The 27,928-nt window shown below is 43.3% G+C and overlaps 1 protein-coding gene across 2 annotated transcripts in view; it reads right to left on the bottom strand.

The window, feature by feature from the left end:
* C8B (complement C8 beta chain) overlaps positions 1–25,742 on the bottom strand; it is a 36,847-nt gene extending 11,105 nt beyond the window's left edge. Inside the window, exons 1-9 of one of the 2 annotated variants that reach the window (XM_008977953.5) lie at positions 25,584–25,742; positions 19,736–19,892; positions 16,482–16,623; positions 14,398–14,539; positions 11,762–11,894; positions 9,249–9,446; positions 5,513–5,753; positions 3,381–3,509; positions 543–706 (exon numbers count right to left, since the gene is read on the bottom strand). In XM_008977953.5, the coding sequence (XP_008976201.3) occupies positions 543–706; positions 3,381–3,509; positions 5,513–5,753; positions 9,249–9,446; positions 11,762–11,894; positions 14,398–14,539; positions 16,482–16,623; positions 19,736–19,892; positions 25,584–25,675 (1,398 nt within the window). In that variant the 5' untranslated portion in view covers positions 25,676–25,742. Of the gene's footprint in view, positions 1–542; positions 707–3,380; positions 3,510–5,512; positions 5,754–9,248; positions 9,447–11,761; positions 11,895–14,397; positions 14,540–16,481; positions 16,624–19,244; positions 19,308–19,735; positions 19,893–25,583 lie in introns of those variants that run through there. The other variant, XM_057298761.2, reaches the window with a different exon arrangement.
* Between the last annotated feature and the right edge of the window lie 2,186 nt (positions 25,743–27,928).

Raw genomic sequence — 27,928 nt, 5'->3', positions numbered from 1 at the left:
TCCCAGCACTTTGGGAGGCAAAAGTGGGAGGATCACTTGAGGTCAGTTCAAGACCAACCTGGGCAACATAGCAAGACCCCATTTCTAAAAAAAAAAAAAAAAAAAATTTAATTAGCCAGGTGTGGTATCATGCACCTATAACCCTGGCTACTTAGGAGGTTGAGGCAGGAGGATCACTTGAGCCCAGGAGTTGGAGGCTGCAATCAGCCAAGATCATGCCACTGAACCCTAGCCTGGGTAACAGAGCAAGACCCTGTCTCTAGAAAAGAAGAAGAAGAAAGAGTAAGCTAGAATTAGAAGCTGATTGTTAGTTTCCTTTAGCAACTTGGGGCCCAAGTGAGAGGGAGTCGAGGGTCTCTAGGTAGTACTGAGCAGTGTGTTATAATTTATTTATTTTAAATATATTTTCTACTATCGTATATGTGTCCCAAAATTAGGGCCTGGGTCTTAGTGATCTCTGCATTTTATACCTTGGCTCATGGTAGGTCCTCAGAAGCTATTTTCTGGGTGGAGGAAAGGATGGGTAGAGCAGCGTTGTGTACCTTAACTTTGATGATGGCTGGGTTGTACTGCACAGCGTCTCCCCACTCCTGCATCAGGTCCGCCGTCGGCAGCTCCTGGTATGCCAGGGTGGTGATGTGCTCACTTGCCCCTCCTCGTACCAGGACCACCAAGTCCTCCACCATGGTGTCCCTCTTGTTTCTGTCTGGAATGGACACAGAGCTAGCAGGTCACAGAAGATATTCCTTTGCCCCCTAGAATTTACTGCAACCCAACCAACAATTTGGGTACATCATATTCACTGAACTTGTCTGAGAGATGTGAGTGGACCAGACACTTCCTTGTCCACAGGGCCGTCATGGTGCATGGGGCAAAGGGAAACTCACCCAGCCATAGGCAACACAAATTGAGGGCAGGACAAGAAAAAGACATTTATCTTGAGCAGCTGTAAGTGCTAGTTTCTGAGTAAGTTTATGGAAGATAGATGATAGCTAGATTAGATAGATAAATAAATAGATAATAGGTAGGTAGATAGGTAGATAATAGACTGGTAAATAGGTAGGTAGATAGGAGAGTAGATAGGAAGATAGATGATAGGTAGGTAGGTAGATAGGTGATAGGAGATAGATAATAGATTGATAGAAAGATAGATAGACAGACAGATAAATAGATAGATAATAGTAGATAATAGTAGATGATAGATAGATAGATAGATAGATAGATAGATAATAGACAGACAGACACACAGACAGGTAGATGGATAGATAGAGAGATAGACAGGCTATGATATTTTCTTTTACCAGATAGCAATTTTAGGAGCCCAGCATTATTAGCTCTACTTCACAAATTATGAAACACGTACCTGGAATTGTTCAGTGACTTGCCAAGGCCCACACAGCTAGTAGCTGATAAAGATAAATTTTAAACAAGGTCTGCCTGGTTTCATAGCCACTGTTCCTTGGTCAAATAACTTTCCTCTCTCCAAACTGGCTCCTGCAGGTAAAGTGTAGTGGAGCTCACCCGGTGGAAACTGAGATCATTCTCTCCTCCACTCACCCTACACACCTTGACCAGGCATGAGTCCATCTCTGACTTTGTCTAGCCTTGTGGTTTGGGACAAATCATTTATACGATATGAGATTTCTTTTTTGTTCTCATCTATAAAGTGGATACTCTGCATCCATGTAAAGAATAAATGGTATATTAACAACTAATAATTATTGATTATTTATGTGTCAGTCACTAATCTAAGTGCTGTACATGTATGAATGCATTTGATCTTCACTACAAAATAGTAGCTATATAATCCTCACTGTGCAGATAAGAAATCTGGGAGAGATGAAGGTACTTACCAGACGGCCCTGTCCAGGCCTTAAATTGTCTCACTTCTTTGTGTGAGATGACAATTGTGGGAAAATTTATAAAGGCTGTGCTAAGCATGCAGCTGACACTTACTAAACAGTGACCACTATAAAGCAATTATTATTTTGACTTATGGAGTTGCCCAGAAAGCCCTCAATCATATCAGTGAGTTATTTCCATTCTAATGTGTCTATGTCCCCAGTGCCAAAAGAACTGATGTAAAACAGCCCAGCATGGTGGCTCACGCCTGTAATCCCAGCACGTTGGGAGGCCGAGGTGGGTGGATCACTTGAGGTCAGGAGTTTGAGACCAGCCTGGCCAACAACATGGCGAAACCCTGTCTCTACTAAAAATACAAATATTAGCCAGGCGTGGTTGCACACGCCTGTAGTCCCAGCTTTTGGGAGGCTGAGGCAGAAGAATCCCTTGAACCCGGGAGGTGGAGGTTGCAGTGAGCTGAGATCATACCAGTGCACTCCAGCCTGCGTGACAGAGTGAGACTCCAACTCAAAAAAAAAAAGAACCAGTATAAAACAGCTCCTCAAGTCTGAGCCTGCAACACCTAAGCAGCATTAAAAAGTAGGGGGGCGTCTCCACCAGGCATGGTGGTTCATGCCTGTAATTCCAGCACTTTGGGAGTACCAAGGCTTGTAGATGGCTTGAGCCCAAGAGTTTGAGACCAGCCTGGGCAACATGGCAAAACCCTGTCTCTGTAAAAAATAAAATAAAATAAAATAAATAATAATAATAATAATAATTAGCCGAGCATGGTGGCATGCACCTGTAGTCCCAGCTACTCAGGAGGCTGAGGTGAGAGGATTGCCTGAGCCCCAAAGGTGGAGATTGCAGTGAGCCGAGATCACACCATTGCACTCCAGCCTGGGCGACAGAGTAAGACTCTGTCTCAAAAATAAAAATAAAAATAAAAATAAAAAGCTGGGGGAGGGGAGGAGTCCTCATCTACTGCCAACAGGAGTATAAATTGGTACAGCCATTTTAGAAAACAGCTTAGCACTATCTAGTCAAATAGAAAAAGTACACCCTCTAAAACCCAGCAATTCCAGTCCTATGTGTATTCTCTGGAAAGACACTTGTATGCGCGTACCAGATAACTATGTAAGATGTTCAGAGCAGCATCACTTATAATTGCTTGAAAGAGGAGATAATCCAAGTGTTCATCAATAGTAGAATGGACAAAGAAAGTGGTATATTCAACAAAATAGTATGCAGCGATAGAAGTGAACTAACTATAGTTATACACAAAAACATTATGTTGAATGGAAAACACAGGACTGGAAGGATTATATTCCATTCATATAAAGTTCAAAAATAAGCAACACTAAGTCATGTTAATTAGCGATATGTTAGATGGTAAAACTATAAAAAACAGAAGGACATAGTTGGCATAGAAGTTGGGATAGTATTTGTCTCAAAAAGGGAGGGAGGTGTTGTAATCACCAGAGGCGCTAGGAGGATAAACATTATAAGTGTGGAAGTCACAAGCCCCTGTCACTCACCTTTTATTTCATTCAGAATACCTCTGCATTTGCCTACGGACACACCCAGACTGACGTAGACCTCTTCAATGGCACCACCAATTTTAAAATCATTTTTGGCACAGGCGTGGACGTTGTTAAGAGTATAATCTGAAGAAAACAAGGAAAAAGGTCCATGACGTAAAAGGTAGTTCACTCTGTCCCTTTTCCTATGATCGAGTCCAGAGGCCTAGCCCTGTTGAATGTCACAAGGACTCGGGTTCAAATAAATAGGTCACCAGCCTGATAACAAGAAATGTAGGCAGCAAATGGCACCAGGGCAGAGACCTCGTAGAGCTCAGGCCCAGCTTCCCTTTCAGACTCCCCGCAACGCTCTCTGAGGATTCTTGCTGACTTTGAAAGAGGGGAAGTGCTCAAAGTCATTTTCTAAAAATTTGATCTGCTTATTGATTCTCTAGGGATAGATCCAGCGAGTACAGAGACTGTTACAATCTGCCTGCCCTCCCTGACCCACCCTTCTCCAATCTTTGATAAAGTAGAAAAAGTGTGTTAATTAATTAGTTGAGAAAATGCATACAAAAAGTAAGGCGTAGTATCTGGCAAAGAAAAGGGGCAAATGTCCCTGATTTCTTCTTCATTTTTGGACTATTTCCTACTTCTTCCTCCCTAATTCTCCCTGAGGCATCCTCCTCCTCTTGTCTTGCTGAAATTCCAGACGTGACTTATAAGCACCTCTCTAAGCACTCTGAGGCCAGTTCAGGGAGAAAAGAGCAACTTTGACCACCAGGGCTGTCTAGCAATGTTGGTATAGATCAGTTTTTCCCACAGTGCATTTCTTGAAACATGAATCCCATGAGATGGTAGCAGATGTTATGAGAAAAGGAACTTCTGTGGTCAAGAAAGTGTGACAAATGTTGCATCAAAATAGGTGGAGAGGTCATTTTATTGGAGTACATTCGTGAAACTTTGAGAGTGGAATCTATTATGTGTTTTCCCAACTTATTTAATGATTAAGCCCTTTTATGGGAAGCAGTTTGAGGAACAGTGGAAAGTACTTCTGAGACCATTTTTATGCAGGAAGGTACCTCTGATTTTGACAAGACTGAGGCCACACTGTAAAAATTTACATGGTGTACCACGTGTCCTCTTGCAAGTACATGGACTGGTAATCAAGCCCTGGCTCCACCACTGCAATCTGTGTGACCTACAGCCATTCACTTAACCCAACAAGTGCCATGTCATAGGAAAGGATATTGGGTTGGAAAGCAGCAGACTTGTAGTTGACTGGAATTGGAAAGAGCTGGGATATCTCTATGAAGATGAATTACAGGGGAGGGATGGGGATGGAATATTACTTTGGAGACCACAGTAATAATCTGAGACCTTGCTATGTAAAGTATGGTCTATTGGCCAGCAGCATCAGGATCACTCCAAAGCTTGTTAGAAATGCACTCTTAGGTCTCACTCCAAACCTACTGAATCAGAATCTACCTCTTCCAAGATTCATACTTGATTCACATCCACATTAAATTTTGAATGTGAAGATCTGGTCATGGGGTGAGCCTATGGTGGTAATAGGAAAAATAGAAAATATAATTTGGAGGTAGAGCTGATGGATTTGAAGAAAAGAAAAAACAGTAGATTTGAAGAAAAGAAAAATAATCAAGGTGGACTGCTAGTTTTATGGCTTGAGCCACTGGTTCGATGGTGGAACCGTTTCTGAGATGTAGATGGCTATAGAAGAAACATATTGGAGAAACAAAGTCAAAAGTTCTCTTTGGGCACATGTTCAGCTGGTGAGAGTTGCTACACATTCACATGCAGACATCTAAGAAACATTTCAACATAAACTCTCGGGTGCAGGAAGAGATCCAGGATGGATCCAGGAAGAGATCCAGGAGTTATCTGCATGCTGAAGGTATTTAGAACCATGGGATTGGATACAATTGCATAGAGAGAAAAGCTGTAGAAAAGAGAATGGCCTAGGGAGCTAGGCAGAGGAGGACTGACATTGTCAATCAAAAAGAGGAGGAAGAGGAATCTGCAAATGACACTGTGAAGGTGTAGCCAGGAAAGTAGAAAGAAAACTACAAGTTCAACTTATGACTCTTCCCCCAGCTTTTAGGAAAGCCATGGTCCCTTGGGCAGTATACCTCCTCTCTCCATGGCCTCTTTGTTCATAACGAGGGTGTATTCATAAATGCCCCCAAGCACAGCCTCTGTGATGTAGTGGGTCCCAAAATCACGGAAGAGATCTCTGTATTCCCCGTAGCTGTACTCCAGGGGCAGCCGCTTAACTCTCTGAAGGAACTCGTAATGGAGCATGAGGCTTCTGGGTTTCAGCTTGTAATGTGCTACTTCAAGGTCAGAGCGTGCATGCAGAAATACGCTTTTCTAAATGAAATACCAACATGGGAAAACCAGACCTTTAAAGTTAGGAATCTGGAACGAGAAGATGAACTTTACAAATACCATCCGATGTTCTTGGCCCGGGGTCATCACTCTTATGATTCCTTTAGGATACTTGAGGGAAGACAGCCTCTTTGACAAGCTTTCAATGCTCATAAATATTCTGACATCCTGTTCAGCTTGGAAGAGCTTGCTTTTAATTCACCTCCTTACTGTAGAGAATAAGGACTGGGAAGGGTAACAAAAGCAGGCATGGCAGGGAGCAGCTGGAGGGCATGGGACCTCTCTGATGCGACATGGGGTTTGCTAACCTGCAAAAGTGCCCGCTTTGCTGATGCCTGTAAACTCTGGAAAAAAAGCCGTGCAAGAAAGAGTAAAAGTGGTGCTTTAGGAAAACCAGCTATGACAGCGTACGGCAGGAGTCAGCAAAATACAGCCTCATACCAAACCCAGTATCTGTACCTGTAAATAAAGTTTTATTGGAACACAACTGCCTCCATTTACTTACATACGGTTTACAACTGGTGTCACACTCCAATGGCAGTGTTGAATAGTTGCAACAGAGACCTTGCAGTCTCACAAAGCCTAAAATATTTACTATCTGGACCTTTACAGAAAGTTTGGTGACTCTCCATGTATGGAATAGACTGAAAGCTGGTGATGCCAGATGAAGTATAAACATCTAGAAAGTGTTAGTACAACCCTAGGTGAGCATTCCCTATAGTGCTGTATAGGCAGAGAAAAAGAGGAAGGTGGCAAACGCCTGTGAGATATGTTCGGCCTAATCCTAAACCCTTCAGTTCTACAAAGCCATGCCAGCTGTGCTGGTGCCTATTGCCCTGGGGCCTCATTTTGTCTCCTAGCTTGCTCTCGCCCCATTCTAGGCCTGCCTCAGTGACCTATGACCCTCTTCCTTCTCCCTTACCCTTCCTAAACAAGCAGTCACTAGGTACTCTGTTCATTATTTTTCTGAATATTTTAGGTTGCATCTCATTTTGTTTGCATTATTATAAAAGCCTCCTCCCTAATCTCCTTCCTTTCTTTTGCCTCCTTCAATGCCCCAATCAGAGTTGACATCCTAAAATTCAGATTGTATTATGACCATGCTCCTCTTGGCTTAAAGCAAAACCTTGCATGGCTTGCTGTTGTCTTCAGAATAAAATCAGCTCCCCTACTCTGAGTATAAGATCATCACAATTTGTCCTCCAGTAGCCTCTCTGGCTTCAGCTTCTACACCCCTGAAGTTTTCCTCTCCACACTTTACTACTTTCTACCAACCACGTACGTCAGCATTCATCCAACTTTTCACTGTTCCCCAAGCCTGCTATTCTCTTTCATATTATTTTGCACATGCTGTTCCTTCTCCCTGAAATGTTATTTTCTCCCTTTTCTGCCCGACATATACCTACTTACCTTTTAAATTTCTACTTTGCCATTGCCTCCAATCTGATAACAACCTGAAGGTCCCAGATGCACCCTGGCACTCCCTTTTCTAGGATTGCATTGTACTTGCTTGCATTTCCTTTATAGCGTATGCCATGTTGTATTACAACTGATATAATTAAGAAAAATATGGCCGGGAGTGGTGGCTCACACCTGTAATCCCAGCACTTTGGGAGGCCAAGGCAGGCAGATCATGAGGTCAGTAGATCAAGATCATCCTGGTTAACATGGTGAAACCCCGTCTCTACTAAAAATACAAAAAATTAGCTGAGCATGGTAGCATGTGCCTGTAGTCCCAGCTGCTTGGGAGGCTGAGGCAGGAGAATCGCTTGAACCCGGGAGGTGGAGGTTGAAGTGAGCCGAGATCATGCCACTGCACTCCAGCCTGGGCAACAGAGCAAGACTCTGTCTCAAAAACAAAACAAAACAAAACAAACAAACAAACAAAAAGAATAATATATTGGCTTTCATGTTTGCTGCTCCTACTACACTGCACTGTGAACATGAAGGCCAGAATATTATCCTAGAGGCTACAGATCCCTAGTCTATCTCTAGGATAGTGCCTGGCCCAATGCTAACATCCTACAACTGGCAATTTGAATCAGGGAGCTGGAAGGGAGAGAAGGAGAGAAGGAAATGGGGAGGGAGTAAGCAATAGGAAGCAGATGATATGATCAGATTAGTATCACAGAAATATTTCTTCATGCGTTTGAAGGGGAAAGCTAGGAGACAAACTATTTAGTTGGGCACAGTAAGAGATGAAAGAACATGGATTAATTAAGAGGTAATAGGAGTTAGTGTAAACAAATATTGAATAGTAATACTGAAGGATTTGGTAATCAACAGATGTGGACATGAAGCAGAAGTGAGAGCCAGATATGATTCTGGCTCAGTTCTTAGCCTGGAAAAGTAGAGGGGAATATGCCATTAACATCCATTGAAAATTTAGGAAGAAGACATTGCCTTGGAGTGTCAGCACAATGCCCAGGTGAGATGCTCAGAAGAGTGGATAGGGAAGGTCTGAAGTTTAACCAAGAGGTTAGAAGCAGTGATGAAGGCTCATAGCTTGTCCCTGTAAAAGAGGAAGTGAGTCGAAGAGGGCAGGCACCCAGGGGAGATTGGAGAGTACATTGAGAAGAGGGCCATGAATTAAATAAAGGACAGATGGGAATATTAGACCCAGGAAGGAAGCTGATAAGGAGCAGAAAGAAAGCAGGAGAAACAGGAGAGCAATGGTTTGGTCATCTCCACTGAGCACCCTAAGAAGTCAGAGAAGAGGTCTTGGGTAACATTCCAGAGAGGAATTTCAGCTGGATGTCTGGGATAAAAGTCAAATTCCTGTGGGCTGAAAAATCTCCAGAGAAGTTCTGGTCTTCAAAGCTACATCTTAAGCTTATTGAAACCCTAAGGGAAAAGTTTATTAGAAAATGAAAGAAAATAATTAGAGAAGGTTATCTCTGCCTGGTCTCTCTAAAAAGTAAGTTAGCTATTTTTTTTTTTTTGAGAAGATTTCAAGACAACAGAAAGATAATTGGTTGTTAGAACTAGTTGTAACGTGGAATATAGACACATTTGGGGCATGTCATTTCCAAAGGATCCATATGCTATATCTGGAATGTCCCCTCCAAAACTCATGTTGAAATTTAATTGCCATTGTAACAGTTTTGAAAGGAGGCACCTTTATGAGGTTATTATGTCATGAGGGTTCTGCCCTCATGAATAGATCAATGCTGTTGTTTCAGGAGAGGGTTAGTTATCGTAGGAGTGGGCTCCTGATAAAAGAATGAAGTTCAGCCCCCTTTTTTTCTGTCTCCTGCATGTACTTCCTCACCATGTGATGCCTTCTACCATGTTATGATGCAGCAAGAAGGCCCTCACCATATGTGGCACCTTGATCTTGGACTTCCCAGCCTCCAGAACTGTGAGCCAAGTAAATGTCTTTTCTTTATAAATCATCCATTCTGTGGTGTTTTGTTACAGCAGCGGAAAATGGAGTAAGACAACATATACGTTTAAAAGCAACAAAGACATACTTACAGTATGAGAGAATCGTTTGATTCTCCTAATATAGTGTTTGCCTCGATCACTTTGACTACTGATGCCAAGTTCAAATATTCCAGGTATTTTAAAACCAAAACTGAAACCAGACTTGCTTGCCATTTTCTCTGTGACATTGCGTTCAAAATCTGAGTATGATTCATACTCTTTCAATATAAATTCGTATTTGCCTTGGGTCTAAAGAAGAAAAAAGAAAGGGTTTTTTATTTCATTTGACTCAAATCAGTTCAATACCAGTGAGCAGACAGCCACTCTACTCCTACCATGTGCTGGATACTGAACTAGATGCTCTGTATACAGAGAAATCAGGGCCGATTTGTGTCCCCACCTCAGGGCTCTTGGTTCGGTAGCAGAGACAGACCTGATCAATACCTTGGGTGAAAACTTAGAGGTTGGTTTTTGATTTGTATTTCAACTGGCAAAAATGCAGGGGAACATTCTGGGCTGTGGGCTCAGCTTAAGCAAAAGCATGGAGGTGGGAAAGGGGAGGGTGTGCCCCAGGAACTGCAAGGATAGCAGTGCAGTTCATTGAGAAGTTGAAACAGTGAGGAGAAAAAGGGGATGTTGTGAGAGGATATTCTGACATCAAAATAGGCTTTTGAATTACTTGTCCTGAAATCTGGGCGTAATTCAAGTATGACCTAGCAGAGGAAGTAGATCAAGCCTCAGGAAGATGATGTGGGACAACCTGGTGGTTGGATTGGAAGGGAAAAATTTGGAGCCAGAGAGACAAACCCATGAGGAGGCTGTAAGAGCAGTGCAAGTGATGGTTGATGAGGGTCTGGTCTAAGGCAGTGGCTGGAGGATCAAGTGACAAGGGCAGGAAAGTGCCTTAGAGAGAACTTAGGAGAGCCATTTGCTCGCAAACCAGTGTTCATGGCTCTGTGTGTAGGGGAACTGCCAAGGGTACTGCCCTGGGGGCCCTGGAGTGACCAGTCCTGAGTCATCTCCCTGCCCACAGCTCCCATCAGCTTCAGCTTCTGCCCATTCAGCCTGCAATTCCCAGACGAGGGTGCAACAGCTCAGCCGCTACAAGGGGAAGGAGGAGCAGTTCGGACATGGTCTACAGCGTGGTCACTGAGATGCGCTGTGTCTCTGCTCTTGTCTAGTTGGATGACTTTGGACAATTGCCTTGACCTCTCCATGCCTCAGTTTCTTCATGTGTAAAATGGAGGAGATAATGGTCCCTTTCATCAGGCTTGTTCTGAGGATTGGGCTTATACTAGTAAATCATAGCACGGCACCTGGCACAGCACTCAAAGAATGTTGGTATGGAGAGTGGAGAGTTTACCATGTATGTCCTGCCTGAGTTAGGATCCACTTGCACCTGGATGGTAATTGTTGCTGTGAAATCCTCCCTTGAAATTAGAGGTTTTGAGGATGGCACTGGACACCCCAATGGAGAGTGTGTTTGGTGCTAAGCCAAATTTGTTCTTTCTTGGCTAAAAAGTGTGTTGGGGAGGAAGGGAAGGAGGAGTAAGGAGGAGCTAGCCTTCAAAATGGTGCTATAAATACATTTTAAAGGCAGGATCTTGCTTTGTCACCAAGCTGGAGTGCAGTGGTACGACCTTGACTCACTGTAGCCTCAACCTCCTGGGCTCAAGTGATCCTCCCGCCTCAGCCTCCCGAGTGGTTGGGACTATAGACATGCACCACCACACCCGGCTAGAAAAAAGGGAGCAATTTTGGAAGTGGAAATTACCGTCAAGATCTTCTAGTCTCGTTCCCCAGTTTCACAGATGAGAAAACTGAGGCCCAGAGTGGAAAAGGAACTTAACCTAAGGTAAAATTGGGACCTGTGGCAGAGCCAGTCCTGGAACCCAGTGTGTTCCCATCGGATCTCAAGTGTGTGTGTCCTACAGGCTATTCTATACCCCACTGTCTGCGAGATGTTTCTAAGTTTGTACATCAATCATAATAGGGGCTTACATTGGTAAAGCATTTCATAAAATGCTTAGAGTAATGCCTGTTTTAATAGGCAGGGATTTGATAAGAATGCAATAACAACAGCAACAAGAGTTAACATTTTCTGTGGACTCACCATTAAGCCAGGTGCTGTGCTAAATACTTACACACATTATCCCACTAATCCCCTCCCTGCAGGGTAGGACCTCTATAACTCCCAATTTAAAGATAGGAAAACAGAGGCTCATAGCCTTTGGATTATATGGATGGTAAGTGGCAGAGCCACCAAGTCAGTGTGTCTCCAAATCCTAAGCTTTATTTCTATCTTCAAGGTAGCTTTTGATATTATGGTTTCTATTATTACTGCTCTACAACCGCCCTCCTGTTGCTATATACAGCATGTCATCTTCACCACAATGTCTGGAGGAAGGAACTGCCCATTTTCACATATGAAGAAACTGAAGCTCAAAGAGAAAAGGGGATGTGTCCAAGGTCACACAGCTAGCAGGCTGTCAGGCCGGGCCATGGACCCTGCTAACTGGGTGCTCAGCTGGGGCACCCTCCACTGCTACCTGGCTGTCTCTTACCTGTGGCGTGTAGCTTTCCACATTGTAGGGCTTCCTAAACCTCGTGTTCAGGATGTAATGCGGGGAGCATCCACCTGCATAATACCTGTGATCAAGAACTGGACCCTCAAAACTGTTTGTGAACAAATTTATCCTGTGAGGAAGAGACAGAGATGGCGAAGAGGTTAAAGTTTGGGGTTGCTTAATCTTGATTGTCAGACCCTGCTGAACGAAAACAAAAACTCCTTGGCACGCCTTCAAGGCCCTTGATACCTGGTCCAAACCAGCTTTCCAGCTTCATTTCTGGCCGCTCTTAACCACAGCCACATGCCCTAGTCCCCAGCCATGTGAAGAGGCTTGCTCTTGCTCCAGTCTACTCAGCTCCTTTTGTGGTAGGTACTGTTCCCTGTGCCCAGAATGCCCTTCCACCCAGTCACTGTTTTATCTCTGACTTGTCTGTCAAGATTGAGCTCTGTTGCCACTGTGGTGAGAGGTTCCACTGACACTTGTGGTGCTTGAAGCCAGCAGCCCAGCTGGGTTAGCGGCCCTCATAACACCCTGTGCTCTCACTGTTGTGCATTTATTGTCCTATATTACTACAGTTGCCTTGCGAGAGTTGGGTAGCATAATAGGTAAGTGCGTGGACTTTGGAGCCAGACGTCTGAGATCCAATCTTTGTTCTGCCCCTTACTGCCCAGGTGACCTTGGGCAAGCCAATTAAACCTTGGGTGGCCACTTACTACCTGTGTGCCTCAGTCTGCTCATATGCAAATAGGGACCATGAAAATACTACCTCATGGGGATGTTGTGAGGATCACATGTATCATGTTTATGAAGTCCTTAAAACACTACTTGGTCTGCGATAAATGTGCTATTTATGTATTTGTCACCCTCACTATACTGTGTGCTGTTTGAAGTGGCAGTTTTCTTAATTTCCGTACAACCCTCATTACAACACATTTACAATATTATTCACAATAATTACTGTTTACTGAGGGTGTAACTGGTGACAAACACAGCAGTGGGTAGCTACATGCATCATCTCATTAGTGTCCCTGCAGCTCTGTGCAATAGATGTTATCTCCATTTTAGAGAGGAAAAGAATCCAGCCCCTCCTTAGACATTATTTGTCACTGCCTCCTAAGGCAAGCTTCCATTCTTGACCATCTCTAACTACTGAAATTTCTGTTTTTATTAAGAGTCTCTGTCTCCTATCAGCTTCCACTTATTGGCCTTGGTTCTGTTCCTCACCAGAATTGTCTGGGGTCTCTTTCCCATGACATATTCCATGTATCAAAATAATGTATACATATTTATTTTCTTTAACAACTATAATGTGGTGCTGACTTTGTGGAGGCATCATCCTAATCAATTTACACACAATGGCTCATTTAATCCTTATGAGGATTAATCATTAGGAGGTTAGTATTACTATTATCCCCATTTTGCAGATGAGAACATGAGGGTAACTGACTAACCCAGAGTCTCCCTGCCGGGAACAATGGGTGGACTGGACTTTGAAATCTGACAGTGGAGCAAGAACAGAGTCTGTATTCTTCCCACCACACGAGCTGCCCAGCACCTCATATATTAGTCACATTCACTTGTTCAATCTTCACAGCACTTTGAAAGAAGCATGTTATTAACTTCCTCCTGCAGATGATAAAGCTGAAGTTCTACGTAGATAAGTGCCTTGCCCGAGGTGCCCTGGCCAGTGAGCCACTCCTTCAGTTCCCTCCTACAGGGTCCTGTCAGACCCTACTGCTGGCTTTGAATGTCTGCTATCCCACACTCTAGCTGGGTGACCCTGGAACTCACTCAACTTTCCCGGGCCTCAGTTTCCTTATCTGCAAGGTGGGAATTATAATAACTAGCTTATAAGGCAATCCTGAGAGAAGCCTCCCACGTGAAGAGTCTCTAGTGACAACTTTAAAAATTGAGATTTGATGGGTTTTTTTAGAAAGAAGGTAAATCCCATTCGGGGTCAGTGTTTCCCTCCCCAGGCTGTGTCTCATATGATGATTCCTAAAGCATATGAGGGGAAGGTCTCCCTCTTCCACCTGCAGGCTGAGAAGATGCAAAATATGGCAGGAAAGTAAGGTGCATGCCAGGCCAGTGTGGCCCCTTCTGAACTTGCTCCTCTGTCCTCGCTAGAGGACAGGACCAACTCAGAGATCCCCAAAAGCCCTGGAAATCCATCCCTTCACTGTCTAAATAGAGACCTCTCTTCTTGGAGGGACCAATGCTGGGAAATAGGGACAGACCTGGATAAAACCTGCCTGCCAAGTTGTCAATAGGATTCAAGAATGTAAGGCTTAGAAAGCACCTAACGTGGTCACACTGCAGGTGTTAAAATAAAGGCTCCCCTCCCTACCCCGGCCCTTGCATAGCAGCCTGTGTGGTTTCCACACATGCACAGCTCTGTCCCAGTGTTCCAAACCAGCCCTCCTGATGCCTATATCTGTCCATGGGACGCGTTCCTGGAGCTGCTTGGAACTGCCCTCAGAGAGCAACCAGAAGTGTTACTTACAATACAGTCTTTTCTCAGAAAGGTGAGTGAGGACCTCTGTTTATATCAGTTCTCTCATTCTCTATCCACCAGAATTCCATTTAATGCTGTGCCTTCCCATCTACACCACAGAAAAATGGTCACTTACCCACTGGCCAGACTGCCAATTCCCCAGTATTGGTCCATTTCATGCTGACATTTTTTATAAATCCTTCTACAGTTTGCTTCATCTGACTGGTCTCCGCAGTCATTGTCCCCATTGCAAAGAAGTCTGCGGTTCACACACCTTCCTAGAATGGAGAAAGAGTATTACCCACAGCCACATGGTTGGCAAGAAAGGAACTAACATAGTATAAGCACCTACCAAGTGCCAGACCTTTTGTCAGGCCTTGCATGCTGCCCTGTTTTAATTAGTCATCCTGTATCCAGACAGATTGGTTATGGCACTAACAGTTTATTCCTCTATTGCCACCTCCCTCAGCAGAAGAGGCCAGTGTTGTATTCCAGAAAGCAGCAGGGCAGTTTGGACTCTCTCTCCCTGGGGCTGGAAAGAGGGGGTGGGATGGGTGTGTCCTGTAAATTGTGTGAGCTGGGCCACCTTTCTCTTGTTACTTAACCTCTCTGCCTCAATTTACTCACCTGTAAAATAGGAAAGTCACCATACCTATCCCATAAGGTTGTTCGAAATTTAAATGAATAAATAAAACAGTACTGACTCCTAGGAAGTGCTGTGTAAGTGTTATCAGTACTATTCATGTTTTTGAGGGCCAAGTGCACATTAACTAGTAAATATTTGCAGTGGGATTGAAACATTTAACTGTCTAATCACAAATTCTTCCCACTAAACCACACTGCCTTCAACAACATAGTCATTTGGATTATGAAAAATTATTTGCATCCCTTTTGCTTCCTTTAAACTTTTTCCTCCTGATTGATTTCCTTTCTTATTAGTATATTATTGGGAGATAAAGCCCATAAGACAGGTAGTCCTATTTCCTCAGATATGTCTGGTCATTTTAAACCAATGTTCTTGGAGTGTTAAAAGCAGAAAAATAGCAATCTGGCCTTCAAATGTTTCTTACCAGACATTTGAACTAAAGCCTGCCCAAATAACCATCATGGCTTTCGTCAGAATCATGGAACACAGGCCATAATGAGTCCATGGATACACTGTAAAAAGTCTCTCAGATTTATTGGATAGAATTTTGCATTTGCAATAACCCCTAGAAATTGCTCTAAGAATCCCTAACTCTTTCTTGAAAGATCCCCATGCACAGTCCACATGGGTACAGTAAATGTAGAGAATTGCAACTTCCATCTAGAAAATGTGGGTCAAAATCTTCTCATTTTTGCTGGAGATGGAGAAATAGAGAACCATCTGTTTGCTTGGATTCTCTGAATGAATTGAAAAGTTGTGTTTATTTAGTTTTGCAGCAGGTGATTATTCATTTCTGTACTCCTTTCTTCCTACCTTCCTTCCTTCCTTCTGTCAATCTATCCATCTGTCCTTTTTTCTTTTCTTCCTTTTTATAAACAATAATTTTTACCGGGTATATCATGGATTAGGGATCATCTTGGCCTTAGTGATGCAGAAATGTAAATGACAGGAAATATCTTTCTAAAGATTTATCAGTGATAAATGATGCTAACTGCCCTATGTAACCGTTCTAGATTTTGTCATATTCTACTTAACCCCAGACCTCTGAGAGAGCTAAGGGAGCCAACAGTCTACAAAGAGCTCTCATAGCTATGATGTCACTTGATGCTTATAACAGACTTGTAAGGTATTCACATCACCCCTAATTTTCAGGTGAGGGAGCCAAAATGCAGAAAGGTTAAGTGACTTCTGCTAGTCACAAAGTCAAAATAAGGCCTGACCCAACATTTCTGACTCCAGCACACATACTTTTTGTGTCTTTAATGTCAATGAATGTAATCTGAATTCTCGAATTTCCAATAGAAGCTTTTCCACTTACCTGCTATATGAAGAAGTAACCTCTTCAAGTCTCAATTTTTTAAGGTGTATAATGAGGATAATAATAACACCTACATTATAAGGTAATTTTTATAAAATAATGCATGTGAAAGGAGGTCAGAGATTTTAGGACAAGGAGGCCTCCTGAGCTGCCCCATGACCCTGATCTTGAGCACTGGACATGGCCTGTCCCTTGGTCATCAAGAACCGTTACCTCATTTCAGGCTTTCCCCTCTTACTCGTACATTGATTTATACCTGTCTGTGCACACACAAAGCCTTCACATCGCACTTGACTTCTGCATGGTCTGTTGGTAACACAGTCTTCGACTTCCTTGTCAGAGAAGTTGCACGGTTCCCCATGGAACTGAGAGGGCTGGAGCAAGTAGGCATACCTGTACTGTAGCAGAGAGGAGCCAGGTGAACCAAGGGCAAAGCCTTAGATCTCAGGAGCTGAGGGATACTCTGTGTAAATGGGTCTTGAGCCAGGATTTGGGCTCCACAAGAGCACTGAAATGTCTGATCATCATTCCCCCAGCCCCTTGTGCTCCCCCCATTATATACACTTAAGGAGCTATGTTGTGATTTGCTGTTTGCTGGATGGTTTCTTCAATTAGTCTGTGAGCTCTCTGAGGGCAGTGACCTTGGCTTTGATCTCTGCTTCTGCAGTGATCAGTCAAGATTTGCTGAATGTGGGAAAGTCAGCCCATGCTGACTCCATGGGCTCTGGAGTCAAAGGTTAGTAGATGGACTCATGTAGCCAGTTCAATAACACAAAATAAATTATCTCTCAGCTTTATGACTCCACTGGGTTGATTCAAGTATTCCCCTTTATTCCTGAAGGCATCAGTATATTATAAATGCAAAAACATGGGCTTTGGAGCTACAACTGATTCTGATACTTTATAGTTGTGTGATATTGGGCAAATTACTTAATATTTATGAATCTCAATTTACCCATCTGTAAAATAGGGATCACGAATTATCTGAATGTTCAGTTATGAATTTTAAATTATATAATCTCATTATGTTGTTGGATATATAGTAGGCATTCAATTTATTGGACTTGTTTTTCTTTATTATTGCTTTTTAGCAGTCAATATTGCTATATCTCTACCATCTTATGCATTTATTCCAAAATGATTGATTGAGCCACCCAGTGTTGAAAAGGTAGATGTTATTGTTGCTTCCTTGTTTGGTCAGTTTTATTGGTAATTGTATCCCCTAGCCTGTTCTCAAGGAGGTCACAGATGCTGGGGTTGGGCCCCAGGCAGTTGCAGCACAGTGCAATGAGTGCCATGACAGGGGAGGCAGAGTGCTTTGTACACTCATCGGGAGTCCCTCATGCAAACTTAGGAGAAGCCCAAGTGGAAGGCTTTGGAAGAACTAAGTGACACCTCAGCTGAAACTTGATGGCTGAGTAGGAATGTCTGGCAGGTGTGAAGAACTGATGAGAGTGGGGCTCAGAAGAGTGATATGGGTGGAGGAAATTCCTGTACCAAAGCTGAGAGGACTAGAGAAGGTGTCCCGTGTTCCAGAAAACATTAAAAAGATTCATTGTGGCTGGGGAGAAGAGCACAAGTAGGAGAGTGGCCAGAGTAGGAGGGAGACATAGACAAGAGCAGATAACACAGGGGCCTCCAGGCCTTAGGAAAGTGATTACAGGATTTTATCCTGCGGCAATGAGAAACTGCTGCAGAGGAAGAAAGTGATCAGATTTGGGTGATTTCCAAAAGTTAGTTGCAGTCAAGATTTTAGTAAACAAAAGAACACAGGAGGCAAGCCAGGATAGCAGCCCCTGCTTTGCAGAATGACATTAATAAGGCATAGTTATTACCTTTATGGCATCTATACTTTGGCCTTGGAAATCCAAAAAAAGAAATGTAGATAACCATTCACCTATGCCCTTTGTACTTGCAAAGGGTCATTCTTTCTAGAAGGCAGAGCCTGTCAGGACAGGGACAAGGCTTGCAGAGAACACTGTGAAAAAAAAAAAAAGACTAAAAAGCTCCAGGCTCCAAAGGCAAAGTGGGTTCCAGGAGTGTGTAAGTGGTGCAGGAAATATATCACCCAATCTGACTTGAGAGGCTTTGCTGAGCCCCCAGCCAGTGACCCTGCAGACAGGGATGATAACCAGCTGAGGGAACATCTGCGGCAGACTCTGAGAGAGGAGCTCTGGCTGCCAGGCTGACTCATGCTGAGTCTTCCTAGTTTATGGTGCAGATGAAGCAATTATCCAGATAATTGGATCAATGCTGATACCTTCAGCAATAAAACCTACTTTGGGGACTGAATGATCCACCTTGGCTCTCTCCATTGATCCAATTAACTGGATGATTGTCCTGGGCTTACTTCCACAGCCTCTTTAGAGTCTAAGCCCATGGCTGGTTTGGTTTCCCAAGGATCTGGGGAAATAGCAACCATTCTCTTTTCTCTGGCATATCTATTGTTCTCAGAAGTAGGATCCTGGGTCAGCCCTCCTATGACCAAGGAGGCTGAATGACAGATATTGCAGAAATTGAGTGTGTTCACTGGAAGAACACTATACAAGGAACAGTGGACAGTAGCCTGAGTTCGAGGTCTGCATTTACTACTAGGTGAACTCAAGAAGGCATTTATCTGCTCTGATTTCCTGTTTATCTGTCTGTTTAACAGAAAGTGTAACAACAACATTGCCTTCCCTATAGAGATATCAGAAAACAGAACAAGATCAAACACCACACATTTATGAAGAACCTATTCTGTGCCAGAGATTGGTCTACACATTGAAAATGCAGAATTGAATCAGCCTTCACAAGTTCACTGTGTATTGAAGGTGAAAAATAAGTGGCATGATGTGATAAATGTGAGGATACAAGAGGAATAAGGAGCTATCGAAGCTCATAAAAGATTGCTTTATCCAACTGGAGGTAGGGCTGAGGAGGAGTCAAAAAGCTTTCTCAAAAGAGGCAGCTCCTGAGTAGGAGTTTCAAATTGTGAGTAGGTGTTCACCAGTGAAGGAAGTGGGAAAGGTCACCCTACCTGAGAAAGCAGCATGAAGAAACGCCCAGAGAGAGTGAAGGCCAGAGTCATAGAAGTGTCCATTGTGCTGGAAATGTAGGCTAGATTCAGTCATAGGGATCCTCGAAAACCATGATCCTGGACTTGATCCTAAGGGTCATGGGTAGACTGTGAATGGTTTCCAAGTGGGCAAAGACAACTCAGACATACACTGTGATTGCTTCCCCTGTTTCATGATGAAAGATTGATTGAAAGAACAGGTACAAGGCAGAGAGTCTAATTAGGAAGGTAGTAGAGTGAGAAAGGCTGGGTGTGCTTGGAAAACACTGGAGAACCAAAGGAAAGAACTTATTGCTGCTTGGAAGCACAGAAGGAAAGGATGCATTTATTAAATTAGCCGACATTTATTGAGGGCCAACTATGTGCCAGGCACTGTTAGCAATGGCTCAGCCGATCTTGCTGGGGACAAAGGCTCCTGGAAGCTTAGAGCTGTCCCAGGCCTGGTTGCTTACCCTTTTCTTCTGACAGGGGTCACATGTGGTCCAAGAGGACCAACTAGACAGCTCACAATCAATGGGCATCAGGGTAACATCCACACTCCGCATCTGTCTGCTCTTAGCAAAGCTCTTGTTGACTGCATTTGACTCAAAGGAATGTGGCCTTTCACCTCTAAAAGTCATTATGAGAGAAGAGAGTCACGTATCAGAAGGGAATTAAGTATACATCCAACCATCTATTTGTACATTCAATAAATATATATTTGCTCACTTGTGTAAGGCTATTAGTTTATCATTCCAGGATAACCTATCCTGGAATTAATTAACCTATCCTGAGTTAATTAATTAATCCAACAAATATTTAATCCAACAATTAAATATTAATTAATTCCATTCCTTAATTAATTAATTAATTTAGGTTAATTAATCCAACAAATATTTATTGAACATGTAGTAAGCACCTAACATTATGGCTAGAGAAACATGTCTGTGAGAAACATGTCTCACGCCCTAGCTCTATGGGACTTTATCCAGAGGGCAGGGATTTCCAGCATGCAGGCCCCATGGCTGGAGCTGTGCAGGCCCAGTGGGAGTCAGGAGAGCCTGGTAGTAGGGAAACAAGGAAGAGGCTGGCAGCAGCAGTCCCACTGAGTGGTATAAGCCTGAATCATGGCAATGGCCAGGGAGAGAGGATGGGGAGAACCAGCATATGAGATGCTTCTCATGTGGAATGGATAGAAAGTGATGGTGGATGGTGGAGGTGGGGTGCTAAAGGAAGGCCTTTTAAGTGGATGCTGTTTTCCCATTTGAGTGTGTGGGCGGTGGGAAACACAGCAGAAAATAAATCTTGATGGGGAAGACTTGAGTTTCGGGTGGGGCATGCTGAGTTCAAGGTGCCATGAAACACCTACGGAGACTCATTTAGTAAATAGTTCCTATATGGGCTTGGATCTCAGGATGAGAGATTTGTGCTAGGTACAGATCTGATCATGGAAAGCTATGGAAGAGGAGGAGATGGTTCTTGAGAGAAGAAGTGAGTGAAGGATACTTATTCTTGGAAACCTCAGCACCACCAGCAGAGATAAGGCAATGCTTTTGGTTCATTTCCTGGAGCACATTGGGTTATGAGTGGATGAATGAGGATGCTGTTTAATTTGCCTGGGCCTTCAGTTTCTTCCTCTGTAATATGAAGGGTGTATGATGATTCTTATTTTTTCTTACAATTGAAAGGGTGTATTACACTGTAAGATTCTTTGTAATTTGTGTTCCTTTCCAGGGCACAAAAGGAGATGGGAAGACAAAAGGAATGGAGGTTTGCTGAGCACCTATGACAGACATGACAAGGCTGTGCTCAATGGCCCAACATCACCCACGCTATGTCCTTCTATTTTCACAGCAATGCTGGAAGGCAGCTATGGAGCACTGCCGCCTGGGCAGATGAGGGAAGTGGCCCAGAGAGACAGTGACACATCCACTGTCATGCAGCTGGTATGCAGTGGTGTTACGATCTGAGCCGAGGTCTCTTAGGCTCTAGAGTATATACGGGTTTTGTCCGTTGCCCCATGCTGCCTGGAAGGAAACAGGGCCAGCACTGACTCCAATAATCTCTTCCAACATCTATGTAAGGCCTCTTTCTTTCCATATCCCGGATTGAGTCATTAGGGAGAAGAGCATCACGTAGTTTTCACCATCTCATATACACAGGATGTCACTCCCGACAAGGTCATTAACAATATGTTCTCAATTGGCAAAAGTCCTAAAAAGAGGATAATATTAACTACGGTGAAATCCGTGTCCATGACTACCCCAGAGACCAGCAAAAATCAATTGCCTAGTAAAGTTGGATCTTTAATGAAAGGTCAAAGACTACTGGAAACCACAGGTGGATACTTTAGAACGGTTACTTGAGGCAGGATGCTACACACCAGTGGGGGGCTTCAGAATGTGTTCTTATCTACTAATTTGCCCAGGTTTGACAAAACAATATTGTCTGTGATTTGGCTTCTCCTAAGTATGTATTTGACAACTCTGCAGGGTACCCTCTTCCTATTTCAACTACAAAACAGTTACATTATGTTTTTAGCAACCAAGACAACTCCAGGGCCATAGGTGAGACTGAGCAGGTAAGTAATGTACACACTAGCTATTAAGAGTCACAGTTATTTTCCTCTCTGAGATTTGAAAGCCTGTTAATGGGCAAGATGATCACTTACAGAAAGAACTTGGTAAAAAGTAGTTATATCCACCACATCTCTCATTTTTGCACCCAATTTTCATTATGGAAGGTGGCAATATAATGAAGTAATCAGCTGAATAAATAGTATGTTTGTAAATTACATCGGATGAGATGTGTGTGGTTTATTAGTACTATAAAATGCAAATCTGAAAGAAAGGCTAGGATTAAACAGCATCTTTAGTTCCTGGGACTAACGAGGAGCCACATATATTCTAGGTTCCATCAGGGCCTCTGTGTGTGGGAACAACATGAGCCTTTCACCCCTATGGATTTCTATAGAAACAAACCTGATAGACATTTTGACCAACTGACTAAACTTCTGTCATTAAAAATCCTCTGTATGCTTTTAACATTGAAAAATTAAGCATGCCTAGAGAAGTACAATAAATAATATAATGAACACCCATGTACTCACATCCAGATTGGCAGTTGTTCACACTTTGGTACACTTGCTTCAAGTCTTTTTTTAAATTTTTAATTTTGACATCTGCATTTTACAGCAGCCTCAATTTTGCTCCCCCCACCTTACCCCCAGAGGGGCTATTGCCATGAATTTGGTGTGTTTCCTTCCAGTCTCTTTTAGATAATTTGATGTCTATACACTATCTATAGTATTGCTTGTGTGTGCTTTATTCATACTTACACATATGATTCTGCAACTCACTTTTGTTAATCAACATTGCATTTCTGAAGCTATCCATGTTGATTCATAAAGAGATCTAGTTCATTTCTTTTGTCTGGATGTTCTATCATATGACACACATTGCATTTAATTTATTCCTTCTCTTTTTGAGGGACATTTATATTTTCCCAATGTTTTGCGATTGCAAATAGAGCTACAGTAAACGCCCTTGCTCAGCTCCTTGAACATGTGCCCCCTCTACTTAAGGACTGGCAAGGAGGTGTCTTTCCCGGGGATGCAGAAAATGCTATAGCCAGCATTAGGACACATTTCACTGGGCCCAGGTCTCCCACTCTTTTCCTAAGAGGCGTCTCTGATCAAAATAAAGATGGATCCATCCAGTACGGCAGGATTGGGTCAGCAGTAAATTGCAAGCCATCAGCTTATATAGATGGGGTGCGTCAATATATTTTGGCTTTCGGTAGAAATGCCCTGACACAACAACTTTCTTGTCACACACAATTTGTTAAGCAGCTGCATCCCCTTTGCAAACAGCATCCTTTTTCTTTGCTAGAAGGGGCAGCTTCTAGGTGGCAGGTTTTCAATTTCTCTTCTCTCTGTCGTTTGCTGTGGTAGACATGAAATTTAAAGCAACATATCAAGGCAACAAATGTGTGGCCCAGAGATGGAGAAACAGCACAGAGGCCAACAAGTCAGATACACAATGTGGGGGTTGGGGGGTGGTGGGGGGCGGGGAGGGGACAACACATTAGTGAGAAGCAGAAGGATGCAGAGAGAGTGCAGGGGCTCTGAGACCTGAATGAAACTGGATTTGAATCCATAGTTAGCTGTTTGTTAAGTGGATAGCCTTGGGACACTTATGTTTTCTGTTTCCCTCTCTGTGAAACTGTAAACAGTAGCAGTTACCTGGAATAGCTGTGAGGATTATAGCTAATGTTTCCAGGTTGCTGGCACAGAGTGGCAATACATAATAGGTCTTACGACACAGTGATTGTGATTTCATCATCTGACTTGATTACAAGAGTAAGAACAAAAAACTCTTTTGGCCAATATGAAGGTGGTCTCAGCACTTTCTGTTCCAGAACCAAAGACTATTCTTCTACTCGCAGATGGAATTCAAATACCTGCCGTGTTCAAGACAGCCCCATGGGGATTATAGGTGGATGTCAGAACTATACCCGGATTCAGATAAGGATTTGAGAACCTCACCACACATGCGTGAATCTTTTCTTGTCACTGAGGATCAGTTTGTTCTCTTACATAGCGAGAAGGAGAGATTACACCCACCTCATGATGTTGTAGTGATGATAAAATACAATTTCTCAGACTGCACTCTAATCAACCATTTGCCCCTCCACTCCCTACCTCAGAGTGAACTTCCTAATATATAAATTTGATCGTGTCACTCCTTTGCTTCAACCCTTCAATGGCTTCCCAATGCATTGTGGTGAGGATATGGTTCAAGTTCCTTAGCTGGTACTCCAGCATCCCCCAACTCTGCCCATGACATGATGCCTGTTCACTCCTACTCTATCTCATCCCTCTCAACTTCCTGCCAGGACCTGTGTTCAAGGCCCACTGAGGTGTCTGGAAGCTTCAGGAGCAAGCCAGCTCTCTCACACTCACGCACCGTTGCCTGTGCTGCTCCCTCTACCTGGCACACCTTTCAACCCCTTAGCCATTCGGCAAACACCCACGCACCTGTAGAGATTCAGCCCTCACACTCTCTGTTCTAGAAGCCTTTCCAGGCCCTATGCCCCGTAGGGCTGATCATTCCCTCCTTGTTTCCTGGCTGCCCCTGTAGCATCTTTTGTAACGGTACACATAGCATATGCTCACATGTTGGCATTCTTTGTGAGAACATAGGCTCATCTCTGTATCCTCAGAGCCCAACAGAAAGCTCCCCCCAGGGGCACAATGCTATAGACAGGGTTGCTATGGTTCCCTTAAGTCCTCCATTCCGGAGACATTTTCTTGGGTCCTGAATGCTTCTCTGTGTACGCACAGTACACACAAGGAAGGTCTTGGCAGCTTAGTTATTCTCTGGGCTAAATGGAGTTTCTTGATCATCCTAATAGCTGTTACTTATTGAGTGGCCAATAGATAGTGAACGAATGCTCATCATCCTGTGGTTCCTAATGGCAGCTCAACAGAACTGAGACCAGAGGCTGTGTCCCATGGGTAGGAGGTACTCCTCACATCAAGTGAAAGGTTTGTTCAGATCTCATTTTTGGACTAAGTAAAAGGAATGGAATTATAGTCCCTCTTCCCACAGGAGTGTTTACATGGAGGCCGGGGACACATGCACACTTCAACATCTCATGGCAGGGGTTTCTCATGCACACGGAGCATCCCCACATTGCTACGTCACTGGCTCGTCTATCACTGGAGCCCAAGTTTGAGCTCCCACTAGGATATTTTCTTTACCTTGTTTTGCACTTTATTAATGGAGACTAACAATGATGAAATAAATCAGCCAGCATTTAACTGCTGGGAACCTTGTGGGGGGTGAGAGAGAGAGAGAGAGAGAGAGTGTGTGTGTGTGTGTGTGTAAGAGGGGGGTGGGAAAGAACCTGAGAATCTGAAGATTTGGGGTTGATGAGCAGGTAGAGTAGGTCAATCTCATTTATTAAAATCATTTCATGAATTTGCTCTTTTGTCCTCTGTACGTAACAAACTTTCTTTTTCGTAAAGAATCACACGGAGGCTTTGTTCAGAATACAGAAAAAATATCCTATTCTTCTCAGCATGACAAAATACATTTAAACATGTCAGTTTCTTACAGGAACTTTTGTTGAAATCAGCTACTTGGTTCCACAATAATTTGAAGAGAGTTGTTGATAGTATGTTATCAGATGCATGCAAATTGCCTTAAGAGACGTTCCTCATTCAATAGGCATGCAACAAAGAGATGGTCAGCATCATGTGGCTGCACCTTCCCTGTCATATTATTGATCAGGGAATTATTGGTAACTGTCACTTACCTGGAGCCAGGCAAACTGAGACAGCCCAGGGCAGCACAGAGAAGAAATAGCTCCACCGGCGCCCTCCAAGCCCATGTCCTGGAATTCTTCATTTTCCCAATGTGACAGGAGATGCCACAGAGGTTGCTAGACCCATAACAAGCCTGTGCTGTGAGTGCCACTGTCAGCTTCTGTCCCCAAGAGCAAATCGCTCTGCAAAGTAAACAGAAAGCCACTAGTGACTGGAAACAGACTTTGCACAGACCAAAAACTTACCTGTCACTCTGGAAACCAACCAGAATAATGAAAAATCTGTAGCAGCATGGTGTTTATTCCTCTGTAACTTTAGGGTAAGCTGCTAAGTGGACAGGCTATTAGTGAGGTGGCAAGGACTGTGGGCTCTAGGTCCAGACAGCCTGGGTTCAAGTACATTCTCTGCCACTGACTAGGTTGGTGCAAAAGTAATTGCAGTTTTTGTCATTGCTTTTAATGGCAAAAACCACAATTACTTTTGCACCAACCTAACAGCTTTGGACTATGGGCAAGTTGCTTTACTTCTGTGCCTTACTCTCCTTACTTGCTAAGTGGTGAGAATTAAACACGTTAATATAAGGAAATGCTTAGAACAGGCCTATGTTCGGCGCTCAGATATGTCAGCTATTATTACTTAGTAGAATTCAGGGTTTGGAGTCAGACAGGCCAAGGTTTGAATTCCATGTTTGCCTCTTTCCAGTTACATGATGTTGAGCAAGTCAGTAAGAGGCTGTAGGGCTCTAGAACCCATCTACCTGACTTCAAATTGCTTCTGTATGATTCACCAGCTGTGTGGCCAGAGAAAATTACTGACCCTCTCTGGGCCTAAGTTCCTTCATCAATAAAACAGGGATAATAATAGTACCAACCTCACCGGGTTGTTATGAAGATTAAATAAATTAGATTATTATTAATTATTATTGTAATTATAATTAATTATAATTATTATTATTTAAAAATTAGATTTATTTAATCTTCACAACATGTTCAAAACATGTTGAACATTGCCCGGCACATTCTATGTGCACTCTCTATAAGTGAGCTGGTATTTTTATTGACTGTCTCTGATTCTGTTTCTTCATATGTAAAATTAGGAGGACTATGCCAACTTACCACTCACAGTTGGGAGAGTCAGACCAAATACTAAATGTGTAATTGTTGAACAAATAGGCATTATAGAAATAACTACATGACACTTTGGGAGGCCGCGGCGGGCGGACCACGAGGTCAGGAAATCGAGACCATCCTGGCTAACATGGTGAAACCCCGTCTCTACCAAAAATACAAAAAAAATTAGCCAGGCATGGTGTTGGGTGCCTGTAGTCCCAGCTACTCGGGAGGCTGAGGCAGGAGAATGGCGTGAACCTGGGAGGCAGAGCTTGCAGTGAGCCGAGATCGTGCCACTGCACTCCAGCCTGGGTGACAGAGTGAGACTCCGTCTCAAAACAAAACAAAACAAAACAAAACAAAAAAAACCCAGGAAATAACTGCATGAAAATAATTATCTAAATATATATGTGCTGTTGTTGTTATTGTTTGCATCCCAAAAGATGCAAATGACTGAGGTCCTCAAACCTACCTTCCTGAAAACCATCCCTGACTCCCCAGAATGAACATATTAAAGTCCAAACTGCACCAACCTGGCATTTACAAAACCAACCTGCAACGCATAAAGGGCTGAGTCCATGTGTTGGATGGCGTCCTGTTGCTTTTGCTATTGCAGATGTGGGTGAGGAACCTCACATGGGAGAGGCAGCTTGCAAGGTATGAGGGTGGGCTAGTAGAAAGAACACTGGATTTGCTTTCCTTAAACACAGTTACAGAGTTTCTCTAAGACTCTGTTTTCTCATCTGTGAAATAGGGATAATAATTCATTACTACCTACTTGATAAGTTTGTTTTGGGTTTGAACGTACAAAACGGGAAGCCTCCCCCTCCTGCCACCCCTGCCGAGTAGCTGGGTTGGGGTTGGAGAATCAAGTAAGGAAGTATAGTGAGGGGATGGATGGGAAAGCCACAGAAGATGGTAGTCCTCTCACATTAATTGTGTCCAAAACACAGAACACAAGTTCTGCTGCCAGACCACCCAGGATGCATTCCAGTTGTCATAAGCCTAGGTGCAAGACACCATGTCACCGTTGTCCCAAAGGATGAATTGACCTGAACTTTGACGCAATTGATTGTGGTGGTTAATCATTTGTAAACAAGCAGAAAATTGTGTTTCAAGAAAGATCCATGTCCTGTCTCCTATCTGCCTGCCTTTAAGAGAAGCCAAACCCTTAGAAGACAGGGCTCCCCTTCGACCTCCTCAACCTGATGTACTCACGGAGGAGC

This window comes from Pan paniscus, chromosome 1 (assembly GCF_029289425.2).
Source record: "Pan paniscus chromosome 1, NHGRI_mPanPan1-v2.0_pri, whole genome shotgun sequence".
NCBI lineage: Eukaryota > Metazoa > Chordata > Mammalia > Primates > Hominidae > Pan > Pan paniscus.
This window is presented reverse-complemented; position numbering and strand designations above follow the sequence as displayed.